The sequence below is a fragment of the Crinia signifera genome, chromosome 7 (genome assembly GCF_055691185.1).
Source record: "Crinia signifera chromosome 7, ASM5569118v1, whole genome shotgun sequence".
NCBI classification, from domain to species: domain Eukaryota; kingdom Metazoa; phylum Chordata; class Amphibia; order Anura; family Myobatrachidae; genus Crinia; species Crinia signifera.
In genome coordinates, this window is record NC_139223.1 from 188,583,742 (window position 1) to 188,605,792 (window position 22,051).

At 45.9% G+C, this 22,051-nt stretch overlaps 1 protein-coding gene across 1 annotated transcript; it reads right to left on the bottom strand.

Annotated features, from left to right (window-relative positions):
* Positions 1-1,618: 1,618 nt before the first annotated feature.
* PJVK (pejvakin) lies at positions 1,619-17,237 on the bottom strand. The gene is made up of 6 exons (XM_083152157.1): positions 16,404-17,237; positions 14,094-14,289; positions 12,226-12,367; positions 11,222-11,339; positions 5,480-5,590; positions 1,619-2,479 (listed from the first exon to the last, which is right to left on the bottom strand). Exons 1-6 carry the CDS (start codon positions 16,612-16,614, stop codon positions 2,178-2,180), a joined length of 1,080 nt encoding a protein of 359 aa, XP_083008283.1. The 5' UTR covers positions 16,615-17,237; the 3' UTR covers positions 1,619-2,177.
* Positions 17,238-22,051: the final 4,814 nt, after the last annotated feature.

Below are 22,051 nucleotides of genomic sequence, written 5' to 3' on the forward strand. Positions count from 1 at the left end.
AACAATCAGGTCGAAAGTGAAAACGTTGACAGGGTCCAAAGGTCGACAGTCAAACGGTTGACATGGTCAAAATGTCAACATGAAAAAAGGTCGACACGCATTTTTTTAAACACGTTTTTGAGCCAACATATGCCGACAGGCGGTATTTCATGCCCTTCCATCCACTACAGTGTGGAGGGAGAATATAATACTGCCCGAGCCCGAAGCATGGCGAGCACAGAGAGGGCTTTGTGTCCATATCGACATAGACACCAACACAAAAAAGAACATGAAATACTCATGTCAACCTTTTGACCATGTTGATCTTTTGACCCTGTCAACCTTTTTTCATGTCGACCTTAGGACCCTGTCGACCTTTTGACTGTCGACCTTGTGACTGTATAACATTAGTGGTCGACCACATGACTGTACACCGACACCTTGTAGATCTAATATACCATAACCTTATTTTTGGAATGAAAACTGAAACGATATGTAGATAATAGGCCATTGCTTTGCCACTTGGAATCAGCGGAGCCTGGCTGTGGCTTTATACTGAGCTTCTAAGGGGGTCCATTCAGACCTGAGCGCTCGGCTGCTAATTTGCAGAGCGCTGCGATCAGGTAATCGCTGCCCAGTGAGAGACAAATCCCGCCTCCAAAAGGCTTGCGAAAATATCACAGCGCTGCAATTACCTGCGGAACCATTCGCAACCGCTCACCACCGAATGACTTTTCCCGTGTGAGCAGTCTGTGCGTTCTACTGTACATTTGTTTTGTATTTGCATTAGCAGTACAGCAGATACAACTCTCCAGCTGAAGTTTGGGGTAAAACAAAACCAAAAAGCCAAAACACATACGCAAAACTTAATATATGTACGGGTGAGGAAAGCACCTGTCAGTAACAACGGTACAATTACCATCGCTGGATCACAAGCAGTTCGCCAGTGGTGGCAGCTCTCATAACCATTGTGTCCTTACACCTACCAACCCTGCCTGTCACTCAATTTGCAAATGCCCCGCCCAGTGAAAAACTCGCAAAAGGCCTTCGCTCAGAGGGTTTGCTCATGAGCGACTATGCGCATGCTCACACCCCCACCATTGGAGATGGGTCTGAATTCGGACCTCTACGAAGGGGTCTGAATTGGCCATTCAAGCTGTTCCTGTTGGCGTAGTGGGCAGGGCCATATTAACCCATGCGCGTGCCCCTAGGCGTTCAGATATTTTGGGCGGAGCTTATTCCATCACTTTCACTTAATAATCACACGGACATCGAAAATAAAATAAAATATTGGGATGAATTCAATGCCGGACAATATTTCCGACTGTCGGACACATTGGCCACTGTTGATGAGAATAGGTTGAATTTACATTCGACCTATTCAATGTCAATTCTGATCTTCCAACTTTTCAAAAACATTCCAAAAGTCGAAAAAAAGACACGGATCGGCGAATCCATGTCTTTATGTCGGAAACGGTCGCTAATTATACAATTTAGCATCCGTTTCCACCAATGCAGACGCAGCTTTAAAAAAAAAAAAGTTGAATCTGCAGCGGCGAATAGATGAATAGGTCAATAGGTCGTGGACGATATTTTTTAAAGTCGTCATCCTTTTTCTATCTTGTAATATCACTAGTGTACTATTGGTCAACCCCCCCCCCCCCTCCCCAAATTGCCTCAAAACAAATCTCACCTGACTACAAGTGTGCTTGCCACAGCGCAGAATGCACAGTGACTTCAGCCACTGGAGCCCTAGGGTGTAGGAAACAGTGCCTCATCGGGGGGAAAAAAATGACGGGCCCTTAGTATAGCCCCTAGGCTTCAGCCTAAAAGATAATACGACTCTGGTAGTGGGCATACTTGATGTTCATTACCATTGCCATATGACATATGGCATTCTTGTGCAATCCCACATGGAACAAACAGCTTTTCTTGTTTTTCACCCATTTTCAGAACTTTTTGTACATCTAAAGCATTGCTTACATCTATGCTCTTTTTGTGAGATTCGGACTTTACGAATACATTTGACACTGTCAGTTTATTGGCCATCGGAAGCATTTACCAAGGAATGGTGTTGGAACAACTTGCACAGTTGGGACAATTAGGAACGGTGTCCGTTTTGTATGTATGTTGGAAGGACTGTGGCACAGATACACCTGAGATATAACCAAGGGGCACAAATGCTTCGCGTCCAACTCTTACTTCAGTCTTTTATGCCAGAGGTCAAAGCACGGTACCGCGTGCAGCCTGACGTACTTCTGTCCATTGAAAGAGCACTCAAAGCAGCCGTAGACCGTTTCTCGTTTGGAGTTGCCCATCCCGCACAGAGCGCATGGCCCCTTGGGAATGTTATTATTCAGGAGGTTGACACGGGTGTGCGCGCCTTCCCGGATGTACGTGGTGGAGATGTCAGTCATGCTGGCGGCTTTGTCATAGTAATCGGAGAATATGTCATCGAGGTACGAGTCTGAGTTTGCAATGACGTCCATTGTTCTTTTTCCTGTGCAAAAACATAAGCGATCCGAACAATGGGCTAAACATTCCAATAGCACCGTATGTGCACTGACAGACATATAGCTAATACTACGATGTTAGTATTGTATATTATGTGAGAATTATGGGCCTGATTCAAACCTATTCACTAATGCTGCTTTCAGACCGCAAAACTGGCTTTGACCCTGTATTTGGAAACGTTTCCAAAAACGGGTCTGCCAGGTAAAACCCCTTTCACACCGCATCTCTTAAACGGTATATTACCGTTTAAGTGCGTTTTTTTTTACATTGGCAGACCCGTTTCTGGAAACTTTCCAAAAACAGGGTCAAAGCCAGTCTTCAGCGCGCGCCGCCCCCGCCCCCCCTCCCCCGGGGGTTAACACCCCCAAATCCCCCCCACCCCAGGGCTAACAACCCCCCCCCCCTCCCCCTGTGCAGCCGGTACCTCCGTTGCGTGATCCGGCACTGCAGTTGATCGGGGAAGCACTTATGAAAAAAAGCGTCTTTCAGAAAATGGCTGCCCCATAGGAAAACCAGTTTTAAAAAACTGTCTTTCGTATGGGGGCAGCCATTTTCTGAAAGTCACTTTTCTTATAAGAAAAGTGACTTTCGGAAAATGGCTGCCCCCATACGAAAGACTGCCGGGATCCACAACGAAGGTACCGGCTGCACGGCGGGTGTCGACACACGCGTTGCGTGGGGGGGTGGCGACACGTGGGGGGGTGGCGACACGCGGGGGGCGGCTTCAGTGCTGCGAATATTTAATGAGTGCTCATTAAATATTCGCTGCTCTGAATTTAGGACCCAGCTCATTGGCTGGGTCCTAAATACCGTTTCAGACCCGATTTTGATGCAAAAATACCGGGTCTGAAACGGGTAGGACCCTCCGTTTTACAAAATCGACTTTTGTAAAACGGTTAAGGGGTCCTGCACCTTTCAGACCGCACAGATTACCGTTTTAAAACGGTAAAAAAACGGCAATATACCGTTTACAAAGTGCGGTCTGAAAGGGGCATAAGCTGCGTACACTCCCATGTGGCTGAAGGGGGGAGAAAACATTTGACGGATGCCGACCAGTCCCTTCTCAGATTGCCAAAAGGGGGCCGGTGCTGATGTCATGTGATCGACCCACCTGCATTACCAGGGAAACACCCAGTGTTCTCCTGAGAACACCCATAAAACACCGGGCATTTCCCTGCTCCAGGCCACAGCCGCCCCCTCCGGAGCCAACGTCCTGGTGAGTGTTAAACTCACCTAAGCCTTACGCTCTCCCAAACAACATGGAATTGGGCCCACTGTGAGCAGGTCTATGTGAAAAGTAAAAATGGCATCTTTTCACTTTACAAAAGGTTCTATAGTCCAGATGTATCAAGCTTTAAGTGATGAAGTGGAGAGTGATAAACAACGATCAGATCCTAAGTGAAATTTTTCAAACCAAGCCTGTAATATGACAGTTAGGAGCTGATTAGCCTGTTCACTTTCCACTTTATCAGTTTTTGAAGCTTGATACATCTGACACTAAAAACAAAAAGAGGTGATTTCTCTACTACATACTAACTAGAAGATAAAGGGTGACATTTCATAATGCAATTTTTGGTACTTATGTATTATCTGGGCTCCCATGTTAAATGCACCCCATTTTTTCATACCCCTACTATTCAACTACGCACAGAGTTGATTTTATATAGTGTGGAGAGCGCAGAGAGCCACCGTGCCCGAAGCGTGGCGAGCGCAGCGAGCCCCGCGCAAGGACGCGGTCTCATAAGAAAAACGGGAGCCCAGATATTACATAAGTACCCAATTTTTTATTTATTGTTTGCGATTTTTTTCTGCAATAACTGCAGTTTTTGCACATTTTCAGAAAATCACACATTTTATAGGCAAAATTTGCTGGGAAAAAAATTCCAATTTTATCCGCGATTTTGCACTTTCTGAAGTGGCGATTTTTAGTCACACTTCAAATCGCATCCAGATGTTTTCCCATTATGAAGTATACAACTCGCAAATTTAATGGGATGAGATTTTTGGTAAACGTTACTAAAAATCGCCAAATAGACCAGGTTCTGACTGGCGAATTTGACAGAACCATGCACAGATCATTGAGATCTGTGCATGGTTCTGTCCCAAAAAAAAGGCAAAAATGTCAAAAAAAATAAATAAAAATTAGCATAACCAGCCCCGGGCTCAAAGAACCCAGTCCTGGTTTCATAAAATAATAGGGCAAAACAAACAGGGATCCCCTGGATTTTATAAAACCATCACCAGGCTCAAGGACCGGTCCTGGTTTCCAAAATACGGGGGGACAAAATGAGAAGGGGTCCCCCGTATTTCAAGAATCACCACTGGGCCCCACCAGCCAGCAGGGTAATGCCACAGCCGGGGGGAAACTTTTTATACAAGTCCCCCCAGCCAAAGTATCATCCCCCGACGGGTCAGCATGGGCAGGGGTCCTGGGGAAATGGGGACCTCCCCAAAGAAGGGGTCCCCCCCTCCAGAACTTACCTGCCCATGCTGAAGCCCTTGGGTGGTTGGCATCGGGTTGATAAATTGTGTAAAAATAGAAAAACCTATTGTGGAACTACGAGTCCCAGCAAGCCTGCACCGCATGCAGGGACTTGGAGAACCACAAGTCCCAACATGCGGGGCAATAAAGGGCCCGCTGGGACTTGTAGTCCCACAGTAGTACAAATAGTTAAATAAACACACACACACAGTGGAAGGTGGTGGAAGTGGTGGTGGTGGGTTATATTAGATTATGCATAACGTGACCCATTCCAACCACAGCTCATGAAACCTGATACTCTGGTGTCTCTGCCTGCAATCCTGCAGCATTCTGACTGTATAGTCCTGCTGCTGCATAAAAGGGACAGCTAGTGATGTCAGTGCATTTCAGCTGGGGGGGCCCCTGGCAAAGGCAGCCTGGGATACAGTATGCCCTGTGTTTCCCCCTTAATCTGGCTATGAAGTAGCTAATGGCGTATAACTTGAGAGAGGTTTTATTTCTTACCAGTGAATAAGATCCCTGATCGGTACAAGTTGTTCCGTAGTGCGTTTAAGGAAAATGATCTACTGGGTTGTTTCTCAAATCCTCCCTTTGAAGCAGTTGAGACACACATCTCTGGAAAATAATCATGTATCTGTTTAGGATTGCTTTTCCTATATACACAAAATGTGTGAACAGAGCTCTCAACAGTTCACATTCTGAAAACTGCAAAACATACTGTAAAAAAGTCCACCTGCTTTGCAATAACTTATGTCAGGCATGTCCAAACGATGGCCCTCCAGCTGTTGTGAAACTACACATCCCAGCATGCCTAGCCATAGTTTTAGCATTCTCTAATAGCAAAACTGTTGCAGGGCATGATGGGACTTGTAGTTTCACAACAGCTGGAGGGCCATAGTTTGGACATGCCTGACTTATGTACCGCTATGGTACTAAAATCTGTAGTTACAGTATGAACTTTTACACGTTTAACCAAAATTCTTAGGGGGGTATTTATCAAAGTTTGGAGAGAGATAAATACCCTCCTGCTCCTTTTTCTTCCCCTATCCACATTCCGGACCCTATCTTACCCCATTCATGTTATTGATGGCACTGTGCGTGATGCAGTAAAAGTCTAATGCTGATTGGTAGACATGTGGACAATTAGCTGCCATGGGGGCAATGTGGTTAAATCAGATTCTATAGAGTCTATCATATATCTAGGACTTTTTATAACACGATAGCTTCAATGCGGTTGGTGGCAACAGCTCCATTAACCCCTTCAGTGGTAATCCCCAGAATTTTCTGGGCTATGCTTCAATGCCCAGATTGGCAAACCCATAAAATTCTTGGGATTGCCGCTGGTTAGCGCCGGGCAGCGCCGCTGAGCTAATAGCTGAACTCAGGGATGCCCATGAAAAGCTGGGCATTTCCATGACCCAGCGCCGCCACCGCCCCCCATCCCTCCCTCCCTCTCCGAACTGGCCGGCAAGTCAGACCAGTGTATAGGGGTTTTTAGACCTAAAGGGGGAAATTTACTAAGATGTGTATTCTACTTCACATGTGCTGTTGCTATTGGCAACCAATCAGATCATGTCTACTATCTTCTAGAGCAGGGCTGGGCAACACCGGCCCTCCAGATGTTAAGGAACTACACATCCCAGGATGCTTTGCATTAGTTTTGCTATGTGGCCATGCTGAAACTGATGCAAGGCATGCTGGGATGTGTAGTTCATCAACATCTGGAGGGCCGGTGTTGCCCAGCCCTGTTCTAGAGGGAGCTAAATAAATAAGAAGTAGCTTCTGATTGGTTGCCCATAGCAACATCACATGTTAAGTAGAATACACATCTTAGTAATTTTCCCCGGAAATGTCTAAGACTGAGCTGATCATCTTCCCACCCTCCCGCAAAAAAACCAACAATCTCTCATCCTAACCTTCTGTCTATGCTCACTTCTACCCCTTCTGTGTCACTCCATTCTGTCTGACCCTCCCCTATAGAATGTAAGATCTTATGAGCAGGGCCCTCTCTTCTCCTGTGCTTTTCTTAGAACATATATACACTTGCTGTGAGAGGCGCTCCTGTGACACACCTATCCCTTGCCTTGAAACTATTGCCTCGCAATATCACTTAAGTTCATGAGATTATTTCGATTTTTTATTGGACACCTAAACATACAGTACATCCTAAAAGGATCCATACGCAGTAGGTTTCCTTTGACATACTGCCTGTATGAGCAACCCCTGATGAAGTCTGTATAAGACGAAACGCGTAGGATTTGGACTGATCTTATGCCATCTACTGTTGTCATTCTGGACATTATATATTTGATAAAGATGACTTTGTTGTGACTGTTTGAGGTGGTTACCATATCAGCGCTCTCTATTCCATTCTACCTACACCTTCACCTGTCCCCCACTAACAGGGGGCATTCTATAGAGTAGCTGCTTGACCATTAGAAGTGCACTCGGGGTCACCTTTGTATGTATATCTGTCACCCTGATAATTGCTTCAGTGTCCTGTCCCCTGATGCAACTGTCCTTATTTACCATGTACTTGTCCTAAATTGTATTGTACTGTAATTTGTTATCCGATTTTTGCTCACTTGTGTATTGCTAGGTGCCGCAGAACCCTTGTGGCTCCATATAAATAAATGATGATGATAATAATAATTTGTCCTCTTTAGAAGGTTTGATACATCTCCCACTAAGTTTTCTTCAGAATTCCACCCCAGAATGATGTAGCCCATCTTGTTGTTTCCTGAGTCCAGTCCTTGGCTCTCCTATGTCCTGCTTACCCTAATTAAGAGCTGATGCTCTGGAATTAAGGGGTGTACAGGATTTATCAAGCAGTGAAAATAGTGAGGAAGCAGGGCCTGACTGGCACTTCTGGCAAATGCCAGAGGGGCTTATGGCCAAGGTGGGCCGATTTCTTTGTGCAAGATGGAGGCTCTGCCTCCCTATCAGCGCACAGAGAGAGTCACTGGACTCGCGGCAGGTCCGGCAGCTCTCTCTGTGCGCTGCTGAGGTCCAGGAGAGGGGCATCACACGCTGCTATTCCCCTCTCTCCTGCAAGCTGGGAGCGGCAGAGCACTCCCGCACGGTGGATGTGTGCACGCACATTAACCAGGGCCGATTTGGCGGCCCAGTCCATCGCTGTGAGGAAGTATACCAGTGGAGAAGTTGCCCATAGCAATCAACCCTCTTTGTGGTAGTAATTATCCCATAGATTCTATGAAATGATAGGTACAGTAGCTTATTGGTTAGTATGGACAACTTCTTCCTGGTCTGTTCTCCGCTCTTTTCACTGCTTGATAAATCACTATCTAATGTTGTTTTCAGGGTATGGTTACAGTTTGTTTGAATTTTATAATAATAATAATAATAAAATCTGTGAGATATCATAGTAATAAATAAAATACAAACACATGAATAAGAAATGATTGAGTAAGTGCATCTGTGTATATTAGTGCACCACCATCTAATACCTCTACTCACCCTGGAAAATGGCCGGTCGGATGCAATGCCGCCCAAGTTTGGAGGTGTGGCGGGATACCAGACGAACTCTGACTTTCTTACAGGGGCAATCACTTACAAGGCAAACCATGGGTTATTAGTGATTGCCCCTTTAAATAACAATACGAATACAGCTGGCATCCAATGTGGCCACAGAACTCGGGCGCATTATGGCCCTTATTCAGATCTGATGGCAGTACAAATTTGTTCTCAAAATGGGCAAAACCATGTGCACTGCAGGTGGGGCAGATGTAACATGTATAGAGACAGTTAGATTTGTGTTAGTTATTTGTTTCTGTGCAGGGTAAATACTGGCTGCATTATTTTTACACTGCAACTTAGATTTCAGTTTCACACCTCACCCAAATCTAATGGGCCCCACACACAGGGCGACATTCAGGAATTTTCTGAGCGATTTTACTAAATCACTCAGAAAATGCCTGAAAACGCATGGAAATCGTTGGGTGTGTAGACAACACAGCTATTCTGAATCTGCTCAACATTCAGAACGGACGGGTCAGTTAATTTAAGTGCAGTCGCTCAGTGCACCCCCCCTCCCCCACTCGCGGGACCCGGACCCCCACACTCGTGGCAATTCCACCACCACTTTCCCCCACTCGAGGCAATTCCGCCCCTCCCCCGCTCGCGGCAATTCCGCCTCTCCCCCACTCGTGGCTATTCTGCCCCCACTTGCGGCAATTCCCCCCTCCTCCACTCGCGGCACCTGTCCCTCCACCCTCCTCCACTTGCGGCACCCCACCCCTCTATCTGCCTTACTTACCATGGTCTCAGTGGTGGTCCTGGACCCCAGGGGTGTTGTTCAGGGTCCCCTTCGTCCATCGGCAGCAGCGGAGGGAAAACATAATTTTTTTTTTAAATGGGCGCAGCCAGCAAGTCACGGTTAGCTGCGTCATTGCCCCGCCCCCCTGGGTGAAGAAAGAAGAACCAGTTTAATAAAATTATTGTACTTGTTTCCTAGCACGGGCCCCCGATTTTGATCGTAGTACATCTTATACAATCACATCGCATGCAATATAGTGGCATGCAATGTATGCGATGCGATTAGATTTTTAATTATACAAGCACCTTGATGGGTGCTTTCAATGTTAAATGCACCCCCATTGGCAACGCCACCCCCACTATCAACACCATCCCGAAGTGTGGCGAGCGCAGCGAACCCACGCGGGGCGGGGGTACGTGTCCTCCGACCTTTTCATACCCCCACTATCCACGTCGGCGCGGAGTTGATCCTAGATAGTGTGGCGAGCGCAGCGAGCCACCGAGCCCGAAGCATGGCGAGCGGACACGGATTACTTTACATATATTCCAAGTCCCCTCGCTGTGCTCGCAGCGCTTCGGGCTCGTATTCTGCGTCCGCTCGCCACGCTTCAGGCTCGGTGGCTCGCTGCGCTCACCACACTATCTAAAATCAACTCCACGCCAACGTGGATAGAGGAGGTATGAAAAGGTCGGAGGACGCGTACCGCCGCCCCTCGCGGGCTCGCTGCGCTCGCCACAATCCGGGTTGGCGTTGATAGTGGGGGTGGCGTTGAAAATGGGGGTGCATTTAACATTGTAAGCACCCATCAGGGTGCTTGTACAATTAAAAATCACATCGCATCGCATGCTATTTGCTGGCATGCGATGCTATGCGATATTTCATTGTACAAGCACTCCTGTTAATTTAACATGAATATCACATCGCATCTCACACCACTAAGTATGGTATGCGATGGGCGTTGGGCGCCGTGCTAGGAAACAAGTACCAAAATTATTTTAAAAACTGTTTGTTTTATTTTAATATTTCATTTACAGGGGGGCTATAGGTACCAGCGGGCCTTTAATGCCCCACATGCTGATACCTGTGGTTCTCCCAAGTGCCAGCATGTGGGGCAGGCTTGCTGGGACCTGTAGTCTCATTGTGAAGGACAATATTACTGTTGAAACCAGCTATCAATCCAGCAAACAACTGCCCAGGGGTGCAGGGGATAGCCCCGGGCTTCAGCCCAGGCCTGGGGTGCCCTGGAGAGGGGGACCCCTTTATTTGGGGGGGGGGGGAGTCCCTAACCTCCCCAAAAACTCCCGGCCTGACTAGTAATGGAGAGTAATGCTTTGGCCACGGGACCCCGTCAAGTCTGTTCCCTGGCTATGGCATTACACCCCCTGCTAGTCGAGCCTGGTGCTGGTTCACAAAATATGGGGGACCCCTACTCATTTTGTCCCCCGTATTTTGGGAACCAGGACCGGCCCAAGAGCCCGGTGCTGGTTTCTTGAATATAGGGGAACCTTATGTCATTTTTTCCCCCCTGGTATTTGAGAAGCAGGACTGGCTCAGCGAGCCCGGGGCTGGTCATGCTCATGGCAGGGACCCCAAACCATTTCTTTTTTACATTATTTTTCTAATACAGACAAAGAAGATGTCACTCCCCCAGGCTTTATTCCAACCCAATATTTAAATTTGAAGACTTTTTTTATTCCCCTGAAGTCGCCAAAACACTTTCTGAATCTCCCATTATGAATCTCTGGCACAAATCTCCGTGTGTAGGGCCCATAACTCTCTCTGCACATGTTACATCTGCCCCACCTGCAGTGCACATGGCTTTGCCCATTTTTAGAACAAATTTGTACTGCGATCAGATGTGAATAAGAGCGTATATCCATCCCAACAGTTGCATTGTGCAATGTGATTCAATGTGATTCTCGGTATATAGCTTTAATTCACAGAGTCATTATATAGCAAACAGAACTTACCAAAGTGACCATCCAGGTGGATGTACAGATCAAATATACTAAACGCTATGGTTGTATGTGCTGGGAATACAATCGCTTTGTCACGTCCTTTATGGTTTTGGTCGTCGATAATATGAAACTGAGAGAGATGACAATGACAATGACAATGCATTATGAAACAGCATACGCTTCTGAAGAAACCAAATAGGTCATTAATAAAGAAAGAGATGAGGCAGCAATCACGGAACCTGCTGACTCAGAAAACGATGGTGATTTAGGTGTGTTGTGACAGAGATAATGAGGGGGAAGTTTCATGTATGCAATGTATTTGATTCTATTGTTATCATACATGCTTTGTAACCCAATAGGCCACTAGTGCATACACAGGGCAGAAGGTACTGTAATACAGCATGGTGTGACCGCACTTGTGCCTATGGGAGGGGGTTGGGGCAGTGCCGTAACTAGAAATTTTGTGCCCCACTGACAAATAAATTTCTGCTCCGCACACTTCCATACATTTAATAACATTTTTTTTACCTAAATGCTCTTTGCCAGGGAGTTTATGCTCATTGCCAGTGGTTACATGCTCTTTGCTATGGGTTACATGCTCAGTGCCAGGGCAATGAGCATGTGAAAGGCTAAATGCTCCTCACCTCTGAGGTGAAGTACCGCCAGTGACCACTTGAGGCCACTCAACGGACTAAATTACTCCTTAACTGAAAGTGAAAGCAAAATGATCTGTTTCAAACTTGCTGAATATGGAGAGTGGGAGATGTGAAGACAGAGATTGGAGGTAGAAGCAGATAGGGACCAAGGTGTCATTTTGACAGGATTTTAACTAGTATTATAATAATATATACCATGTCTAACAAGTGGAAAAGTACACACAGAATGAAAAATAAAAATGTGCCGTTCTAAGGATCATATATAGCATATAGAATAATCTCCTGGAGAGACTCAATGGTCAAGTGATTCCAGTCATCATGATAACAGAGAGAGAAAGAAAGAGAGAGCTGTAGACTTACTCTCATGGTCTCTCCCCGCATGCCAGCATGGACAGATAGAGAACACTGACGCGTTGTTCGGATGCTCTCCATGACCACACACAGCACTTCCTTCCCATTCTCTCTTGATTGACGAACTAAGCAATGATCCAAGTCAATAGTTCTAAGAATGAAAAGAGTAAACTGTTTGTTTGGGACTTGTCTTACGTCAATAAGCATGAAGTAATTTTGGATTGTGTATTCCAACGTACTTCACCATAATGGGGCGTGGCCAAGTCATGGGAATACTATTAGGTACTGTGTGGAATTGAGCCGAATAGAGTTAACATTTTGAGCATTTTATTTAGTTAGAGTAACTCCGAGCTAACCACAGTATACACAATGGACAGTGCAAGCAATACATTAGAGAGCAGCATAAGTATTAAACAGTAACAATAACTAAAAGTGAACATGGGCACGGATACATGCAACCATGACAACATGGTGTCCCAGAGCTATAAGTGAGAAGACAGGGCAGGGCCTTCCTTTCGCTGGAATTATCCCACTTAGTGTTGGAAAATCTTCGACCACCGATGGTTGATGATTTGCCATCAGAGGTCCAAAGATTCTCAGCTTTTGATGATTTTTCCCATCGCACAGTGCTGAGCTCTGTCCCTGTTGTGCCTCACTTACAGTAGCCCCACCCTCTTTCTCTGAGTGCCCCTCCTCATTCATGTGTCCCAACCTAGTGAAGTCCATCAATGGTTCAAACCATCAATGGTTTATTTCAATGGTTTCCTGACAGTAATATAAAATACCAATGGCACTATGAAAGGAGAAGCACTTAATAGCCAACCCTAATGTGAATGTTACTTATATGCATGCAATGCATGCTAATAGAATTAATTTAAGTGACAAGGGGAGATTTACCAAAACCTAAGGGCCAGATGTACTAAGCTTGAAAAGTAATAAAATGGAGAGTGATTAACCAACAACCAATCAGCTCCTACCTGTTATTTTTCAAACACAGCATGTGACATGACAGATAGGAGCTGATTGGCTGGTGGTTTATCACTCTCCATTTTATTACATTCCAAGCTTAGTACATCTGGCCCTTAGAGAGAAAAAAAGTGGGGGACTTGTCCAAAGCAACCAATCGACTTCTAGATATCATCTATCAAGTGCAGTCTATAAAATGACAATTGGAAGCCAATTGTTATTGGCAACTTCCCTACTTTATCTCTTTGAATAGTATGATATAAAGGGCAGTTTAAGAGAGGATGGGGCCCATGTGCAGGCTCTGTGTGGGCCCCATCTTCTCCAACGGTGCAGTAGGTTTGTGCCAGAGTCTGCTGTGCATGTAAAGGTCTCCAGGAACATGGCTCTAATCATGGACCCGTTGTGACTAATTATGGACCCTTTGAGGTAAATTTACTAAGATGGGATGTTGGTCCATAGCAACCAATCCGATTCTACTTCTTATTTATTTAGCATCTTCTAGAAGATAATAGATAGAATTGGATTGGTTGCTATGGGCAACATCCCATCTTCAACAGAACTCCCATCTTAGTAAATGTACCCGTTCCTCTCTTAAACCACCAGAGATTTGCTGGGTTGTAGCAGTTTCCATTTTTCATGGGAAGAGTTGGGCATATTATGGGTGAACTCCTCCCTCACCGCACGTTCATTGGCCACTGGGTTTGTCCTTTAGCTTGTTGCCATGGTGAGTGGGCAGGTGGTGTGTAACTTGCTGGCACAGTGGATGAGTGTAGTTATACATGAGGCTACTGGACTGCAGAAATCCATACACATATATGTTATCTTGTTAGTGATTCATAAATAAAATAATAGCTGATACTGAATCTCAATATCAAAGTCAAAGATGTCTTACAAGTCACACGATACTTTACCTGGTGATAAGTTCCTTCAGCAAACTCGGAACTTCAACTTCGTGTTTGGTTACAATCCCAAAGGAAGCTTTAACAGCGACTGAATCAGAGCCATAGATATTTATTCCAACATCATTCATGATCTGGTTCCCATGCCTCTTGGTGAATGATACATCCGACTTATCTTCATAGTTCAGCAGCTGGTAAGAACTTACACCTGTGAAAGTTGTAAAATGGATGTCTGTTATCCAGGATCTAGCACTGGGCAGAAGATGTTGATTCCTTACGGGGACCAAAGTGCAAACTCAAACCTACAGAAGGTCTCCTAAATAAGTCTTCTTGTTCACCATTTATAGTAGATGGAGAAGGAAAGGGACCAAAGAGTAGATGATAAGAAGTACTGAAGATTAGATGAGAGACAAGGGCAGGGGCTGACTGGCATCTTTCATCCTCGGGGCAATCACAGGACCCTGGCCATGGTGCTTCTACCAGCTCAATGCAATGGAAAAATACAATTACAAAAAACCTTGTACTGTAGGTATGCTATGTCTAATGCAGGTTACAAAACCTACCAGTCCCATCTGACAGAGTGAAGACTATTTCAGAAACCTCTACTCTAGTCCTGGCCAACCTGGGATCTCCAGCTGTTTTGAAACTACAAATGCCAGCATTCCCTGCTACAGGTTTGTTATAAGGGAATGCATAAACTGTGGCAGAGCATGCTGGGATAAGTAGTTTTGAAAGAGCTGGATAGTCAATGGTTGGCCATGCTTGCTTTGTTCAATACAGAGATTGTTACAGTTGCCTCTTGACAATACACAGGGCATCCTGGAGACAGATATAATATATACAGCACATTCTGTTGTCCAATAAACAATATGGAAACCATGCTAGTGGCCATTATAGCCAAAGTAGGGACCTGGTGGCTGTTAAACAATGCAGGGACCACACTACCGTGTTTCCCCGATAATAAGACACGGTCTTATTTTTTTTTTCCTCTCAAAAAAGACCATAGGTCTTATTTTCGGGGGAGGGCTTATTTTAATAGACCCCTCATTCTTGATGGCCCCAAACCTTTCCACATGCCCCCACATTCTTGATGGCCCCAAACCTTTCCACATGCCCCCACATTCTTGATGGCCCCAAACCTCTGTTTGCTTACTGAGACAGCCAGAACTGTATTGATGGCCCCTGTGTGCTGTCGGCGCTGTGTGCTGTACAGGCTGTACTGTTCAGCAGCCGCGTGATGTGCGCGGCGTGACGCCACGCCGCGCCTACCGCAATGCATGCCTGGGAACGGGAGCCGTGGTATTATCGTACAGGTACAGGAGAGTTGAGCAGGGCTGAGCAGGGCTACATTTTAATACCTTTAATAAAATCTATGGGAAAATTCATAGGCCTTATTTTCGGGGGAGGGCTTATTTTGGACAAATGTTCCAAATCTGGGGTAGGTCTAATTATCGGGGAAACACGGTAGTAACCTTGATAAATTATAAAAATATTATAAATGAATGCAGTTAGTAAAGTCTCACACTAAGGGGAGATTTCTGGTTCACTCCTGGCAAATTCATTCTTAGATGGACAACCCCAAGTGCACTGCAGGGGGGCAGATGTAACTTGTGCAGAGACAGTTAGATTTGGGTGGGGTATATTGTAAGTAAGGTGAGGTCAGAGAACCCACCAAACTAAAAAATCCCGTTGCTTAGTACAGTATAAATATACAGTCTAGCGAGCAGGTAAAGGTCACTGGCCATCCCTGCTCAATGCCCCCACCCCAAATCCGTTCATTAGCATGCGTCAAATCGTTGGACGGTCGCTCACCATCGAATACGGGGCGGGATCTGATGTCATGTGACATCAGCCACCCACATAAAGCAGGCATCAACACACCTGCTTTCGCAGGGGTATGGCCAGCATTTCTATGAACACAACCAGCGATGTCAGCTGCCGCCCCCCTCACCATGGCCTCATTAACATGAGAACGCCCAGCGATGAAACGCTGGGCATTCTCATATGCTGATGGAGCTGCCCCTCTTCGCCCCCCCCCCCCCCGCCCACTGTCCTGGGTGTGTGCACCCGGAGAACAGTCTGTTCAGAAATGCGCACGTGCAGTACAAAGACATCGGTCTCCATGCGGCCGCAGCCCTGCGGCGAATGGACCAGAATAAGGGCCTCACTGTATCACACCACATTGTATCAGAGCAGAAGTTTTCTCGCTGTTTATGACGATCCTGTATTACAGCAAACTGCGCAATCTGCCGAAGCCTATAAAAGCGTAAGAGAGAACGGGCCACTGTAACATGGCAGCACGCGAGCTCAGGTTACATTTACCTGCAGAAATCTCCTTGTCTCCATGAAGAATATCCTTCAGCGTAAAAGGGGTTGAGATGTATTTGTACTTTCGGGACAGAAAACAGCGCTTCTTCTTTATCACAAGGCCCAATGGCTGGTATTTGTCTGCTTCACTTAGGCTGGGCACCGGAATCAACCTTCCACCATCACCGACTTGTTTAACAAAGTTCTTTGTGGCAGCAGAAAACATAATAAGCAGATGACAATCACCCCGGACCGGCCGTCTGCAGTCCCACCAGATCTCACATAACCTTACATTTATATGTCAAATAAAGGTTCCAGCGTTTAGTGGGAGTCGATGCGTCTGTGCTGTTTGGTGACTATAGCATATGTTGTGTTATTTCCTGTGTTCTATGCACTCACTTTGACTCCTATTACCCGAGTCAATGAATAATTAAAGGTGTAACATAATAGGAGGCTTTGTCACAGTCCCTAGTAACATACTGTAAGTGTTCTGTGCGATCAGAGATCCCCGATGTTAAAAATAGATCATTACAGATATGGATGTAAAATGTCAAGTAATACGATATTCTTTGTTTAATCTAAAAACAAACATACAATAGGATGCAGAGGCAGAACTCTGGGAGGCAATGGAGTCATCTGCCGCCGGGCTCCTGCTCTCAAGAGGGCACCTCTCCTCCCCTGCAATTTTAAATCCATTAATTGAAGGCCCATGATATCACTTCTGGAGTTCTAAAATATGTGTTCTATCTCTATCTCTCTCTAGATATAGATATACTGTATACATACTGTATATATGCCTGTTATATTTCATAACAGACATACAGTATAAACTTTATATAAGGTTTTGTGTGTATGGGGGGGGGGGGGGGGGCAATACACATCTTGCCTCCGGGCAACTGGGACAAACTTACACCACTGATAGGATGTGTTCCACCTTAGCATTAAACATTTGGGAAGATGCATAGCAAGTAGATAAACGCTACACCCCCAAATGCCTGTCCAACCCCCGAACCCCCCCCCCACTCACTAGCATGCGGCCGCACAGTAGAGAAATTTTTTCCCCCTTCGCTAATAAATTTTTTTTTATTGCGTCCGGAGATGGACGATTGCAGGGTGGCCGCTCAATTCATGGGACGTCAGCCGCCCACCCCGTGAAATGCTGGGTGGTCCCCTGCATCCGCCCTCCCATCCTGGAGCGAAAGCCCCGGTGAGTGTGAAACGAGCTGAAGGCATTCGCTCTGGGGGTTTGCACATGGCCAAAATCCTAACATCGGAGCAAATTTGGCCCGCATGGAGTGGGTCCGAATCACCCCTAAAGTAGCAACCAATCAGTGTCTATAGATTTGCTAGATCCACCAGTGAAAAAATAAATAAACAAGGAGAGAGAGGACAGGCTGCAGCAGTCTCTCTCCCCAGCTCAGCACTTGGCACTGAGCAGCATTTGCTGAGCTGGGGAGAGAGGCTGTGCTGCAGTGGCTTTCTGTCCTCTCGTTCCCCACTGCCCGGCTCCCAGCAATGATCAGTGACACGCTGGACACGTTTTGGGTGACTGTTTATGTTTTTTCAACTTGTGCTTGATTTACTATCCACGTCACCATCTATGGGTGCCGGACGGGGTCCCGACAGGAATTTACCCGACGTGAGGATCACACGAGTGGCAATTGAAGCAAGGCTGTTAGGGTAGCAATCTAACGGCCCTGGGGATTTCATATCACATAAGATAATAACCTAGAGGTAAACATTTTACCAGCGTCTTTCCCTCATAATGTACATATGGGTGCCCGTGTATTGTATACATGCCCACCTCACCTGCGTCATCTCTTTTTATTACACAGCATGAAGAAGTCTGACGGCATTGTCACCAAAGTCGCGCTCCCAGCGATTTATCGCCCACAACACACAAAACACACGGGCGATATGGTCGCTTAGCAACCATTTACCCAGCGATACAGATGTGTACAGTAATATTATTAGACCATGGAAGCGTTTAGGAACAACAGCAACTCCGTTGAAGGGCAATCTTAATGTTTCAGCATACCAAGACACTTTGGACATTGTTATGCTTCCAACAATGGATGATTTCGATGTGGAAGTCCCAGCCTCAACCCCATCAAGCACCTCTAGGATGAACTGGAATGGAGATTGAGGCAGGCCTTCCTGTCCACCATCAGTGCCTGAACTCATAAATGCTCTACAGAACAAATGGGCACAAATTCTCCCAGAAACACTCTAAAATCCGAATACTTTTGCCTATAGGAGTATTATGATGCGTTTTCGTGTGCGTGAGTTTCCGTACCTGTGATTTAATGTAACATGTAACCAAATCTCTGAGGAGAAGAACGGACATTTCTCTGATAAAATAGCTGCAGCTTTTTATATCAAATCTTGTGTCCCAGAATTTAGAAGTCAGGACGAAGCTGCCACTATTAGAACTGTTTGTGCCTGTATTATACCTTTATTTACTCCGCCAGCGAGAGAGAGAGACAAATGCAGACTCCAAAAAGTAGTCAGAACTGCGGAGAAGATAATCGGGACGGACCTTCCCTCTGTCCAAAACCTGTACCTGTCCAGAGCAGAAAAGCGGGCAACCAAGATAGTCAAGGACCAACTACATCCTGGCCATGGCTTGTTTAACCTGCTGCCATCAGGCAGACACTACAGGGCTATTCCCACCAGAAGCCTAAAAAGTTTCTTACCTCAAGCGGTTCGCCTACTGACACATGAACTCGTGAACACCTCACTGTCTAGTCGCGCCATAACCCTTTGCACATAATCTAACACGCTGTCCCCTCGGAATAACTCTCTGTATGACTGTACATGTTCCCCCACCTGTTTATATTGTTTATTGTTTATACTGTTTACCTGTTACCCACCTGGCTGCTGCACAGCAAACCTAGTAAACGCAAGTATACCTGGCCAATAAAGCTGACTCTGATTCCATGACCTCTAATGCAGAAAACACAGCCAAATATGGAACTTTGGGGCAGATGTATTAAGCCTTAACAAGAGATAAATGCCAGGGTGATAAGAAGAGATACACGTCCAGCCAATCAGCTCCTTACTGACTTTTTTTCAAACACAGCCTGTAACATGGCAGTTAGCAGGTGATTGGCTAGACGTTTATCTCTCCTTATCACCCTGGCATTTATCTCTTGTTAAGGCTTAATACATCTGCCCCAATATTACTATCTTATTTGAATGAATTTTGGGGTTTTTTCATCACATAACTACATATGTTTCGATCTTTCTAACAAAACTCAGAACGTTTTGGTTTGTAGCACTGAAGTTTGTATGTAACCAAATACTAAGTAGCACAAAACCGTAGCCTTGATCTGATGGACTGAGCCCAGGATGGCTTCCAAAGGATCTTGCACCCCAAATTAGGCTGCTCTCAAACCAATTTCCCATCATTAGGGTCTCTTTAGCAGGACATTGGGCTTGGTTGATACCTGTATGCATCCCTGCCGATTATGGAAAGAACACGCATGCGCACGGAACAATGTGTGTAGTGCTTCCTAGCTATGCTAGGTCGGCCTCTGCGGCAGCGCTGTGTGCTGAGAGAACGGACAGCACCAGTGACAGCGCCGGTGGAGAACACTAGCGACCAGTGAGATTGATGGTCACTGACCATCCATCTCGGCTAGCGACAGTGACGCGCATTGCTGTCGCTATAGCCACCACACACACACGATGTAGGGACTTTGCCAAGCTAAGCAAAGTCGCTTAAAAAATGCCTTGATATACGTAGGCATGTGTGTGTTTGCACCTTTAGGATCAGCAAATAATCAGATCTCCACAACGTTAGTGCTTTGCAAGTTTTGGGGTCTTTATTCCCCGTCTTTAGGCATTACAAGATAATACAATACACACTAACCTTATTCCCGGCTCACCTCTCCGCCCCCAGGGAAGTGCAGCCAATATGGCCGCTGTTCTTGTGATCCTGTCGTGCAATCAGGTTGGGAGAAGCTGCATTCCAGTAAGCTAGGGGTGTGGTATATTAGGTCGATAATGTCTAAGTCGAGACCAAAACGTTATATGCCCAAGATCGGCGGTGACAAAAGGTTAACACAAGCAACTATCTATAGGAGCTCTGTATTGTACCGTAATTGACATACTGTAGCTTCCAGCCGCTCTGCTCCGCCACCTGCCCTCCCGTTGGCACACCCGTGGATGGTATACAGGGCGTGCCACAAAGCCAGGCCCTACTGACTCGTTGAACGCTCACTTAAGCTGTGTATTTGCATACATACAGATGGGGCAGGCTACATCCTGGCTGGCGGATCGCCAGAACTAGGGATGGGTAATCATATGATGTTTCATCGGTAACATCGGATTTATGGTTCCAATGTTCGATGTTTAACCCTGCAATGTTAAGGATCCAATGTTTCATCACCATCGCAAGATTTCTCCCCCCGATGTTTTTCTCAATCTTCCAATGTTTTTTCTTTTGTGTTTGCAGCCAGCTCAATCTCTCCTTGATTTATATTCATTAAAAACTTAAGAGACTGATAAAAAAAACATGAACAAACATGACAGTATCACTGCTGGCTGGGCTTTCATATGTGTGTGTGTGGTTGTGTGCTGCTGCTGTGGTTGGTAGCTGACAGTGAAAGACAGTCTGGCCAGCCATTCAGCAGCAGCACACAGGACAGCCCCACCCCTGCCTCAATGCAACTGGTGCTGTTAGTGAGTCACTGGTTGCTATGATGGCTGGCTCTGCAGCTTTTGGGAAAATTTGGGGGCCAGTTTGAAAGTATGCTGGACTGGAGTCTCCCCTTCCCCAATTTCTGTTATTCCCCTCCCAGTTTTTATTTTGATTTATCCACCTGTATTGTGAGGCCCATAATTTATGTACCTCAATAGTAGAGTCCTATTTTGCTTCAAAGAGTTTTTTTCAATGTACTATGTGATTGTTCTATGTAGTATGTTCTATGTTGCACTGTGTGTACAGTTTTTTTGTTATTTTCTATGATTAACATAAGTTATTAGCCTGTTGCTACAGTTAAAAATCTAGGTAAAAATAGCAGATTGTGAGTTGTTGCAATAAAGGTTTGATAGTTAATGCTTCATGTTTTTTTTCCTTCAGTAACAAATTTGATTTACCACAAAACATGAATCATATATCCACTGTGTGTGTATAACTGTAAGCCTCCAACAAGATAAACTTAATAGAGGGATTATTTATCATTTCAGAAGCTTATTAGTGTATTATATGCTTTGGTAACCAGTTTATTTAAAAAATATCGAAACATCGGTTAACATCAGGTTCACAGTACCAATGTTTAGGTCTAAATGATGTTTTGCAACCAATGTTGAAAAACATCATTTGATCGATGTTTTCTTTCGATGTCCCATCCCTAGCCAGAACGTCCCTGCCAGCAGCCTCGCCCTCCATCAGACTGAGACGCACGCGCGTCTTAGTCTCCGTTGACGGGGCGACGGAAACCCTGACCGTCTCCGCCTCAGGGAGACGGACAGGGTTAGGGGGGGTGCGGGCAGGCGGCGGGGACCCCGGGTGACCGTCGACAAGCCGGCGGTGACCCGGGGGAAGTGACGGAAACGCCGTTGGAAGGGGACGCACGCACCTCTCGTGCGCGCGTAGTCCCCTTCTCGTCATCGATATGGCACTGGCGGGGGATGGCGGCTGGCGTCGCCAGCGCCAT

Bases quoted from the DNA above. Each gene is read 5' to 3' on its own strand.
- PJVK (XM_083152157.1), bottom strand. From the start codon at position 16,614: ATGTTTTCTGCTGCCACAAAGAACTTTGTTAAACAAGTCGGTGATGGT. The intron at 14,290-16,403 runs GTAAATGTAACC...CAACTTTCACAG, and splicing joins AGACAAGGAGATTTCTGCAG to GTGTAAGTTCTTACCAGCTG. The intron at 2,480-5,479 runs GTAAGAAATAAA...GTTTTTGCACAG, and splicing joins ATCAGGGATCTTATTCACTG to GAAAAAGAACAATGGACGTC.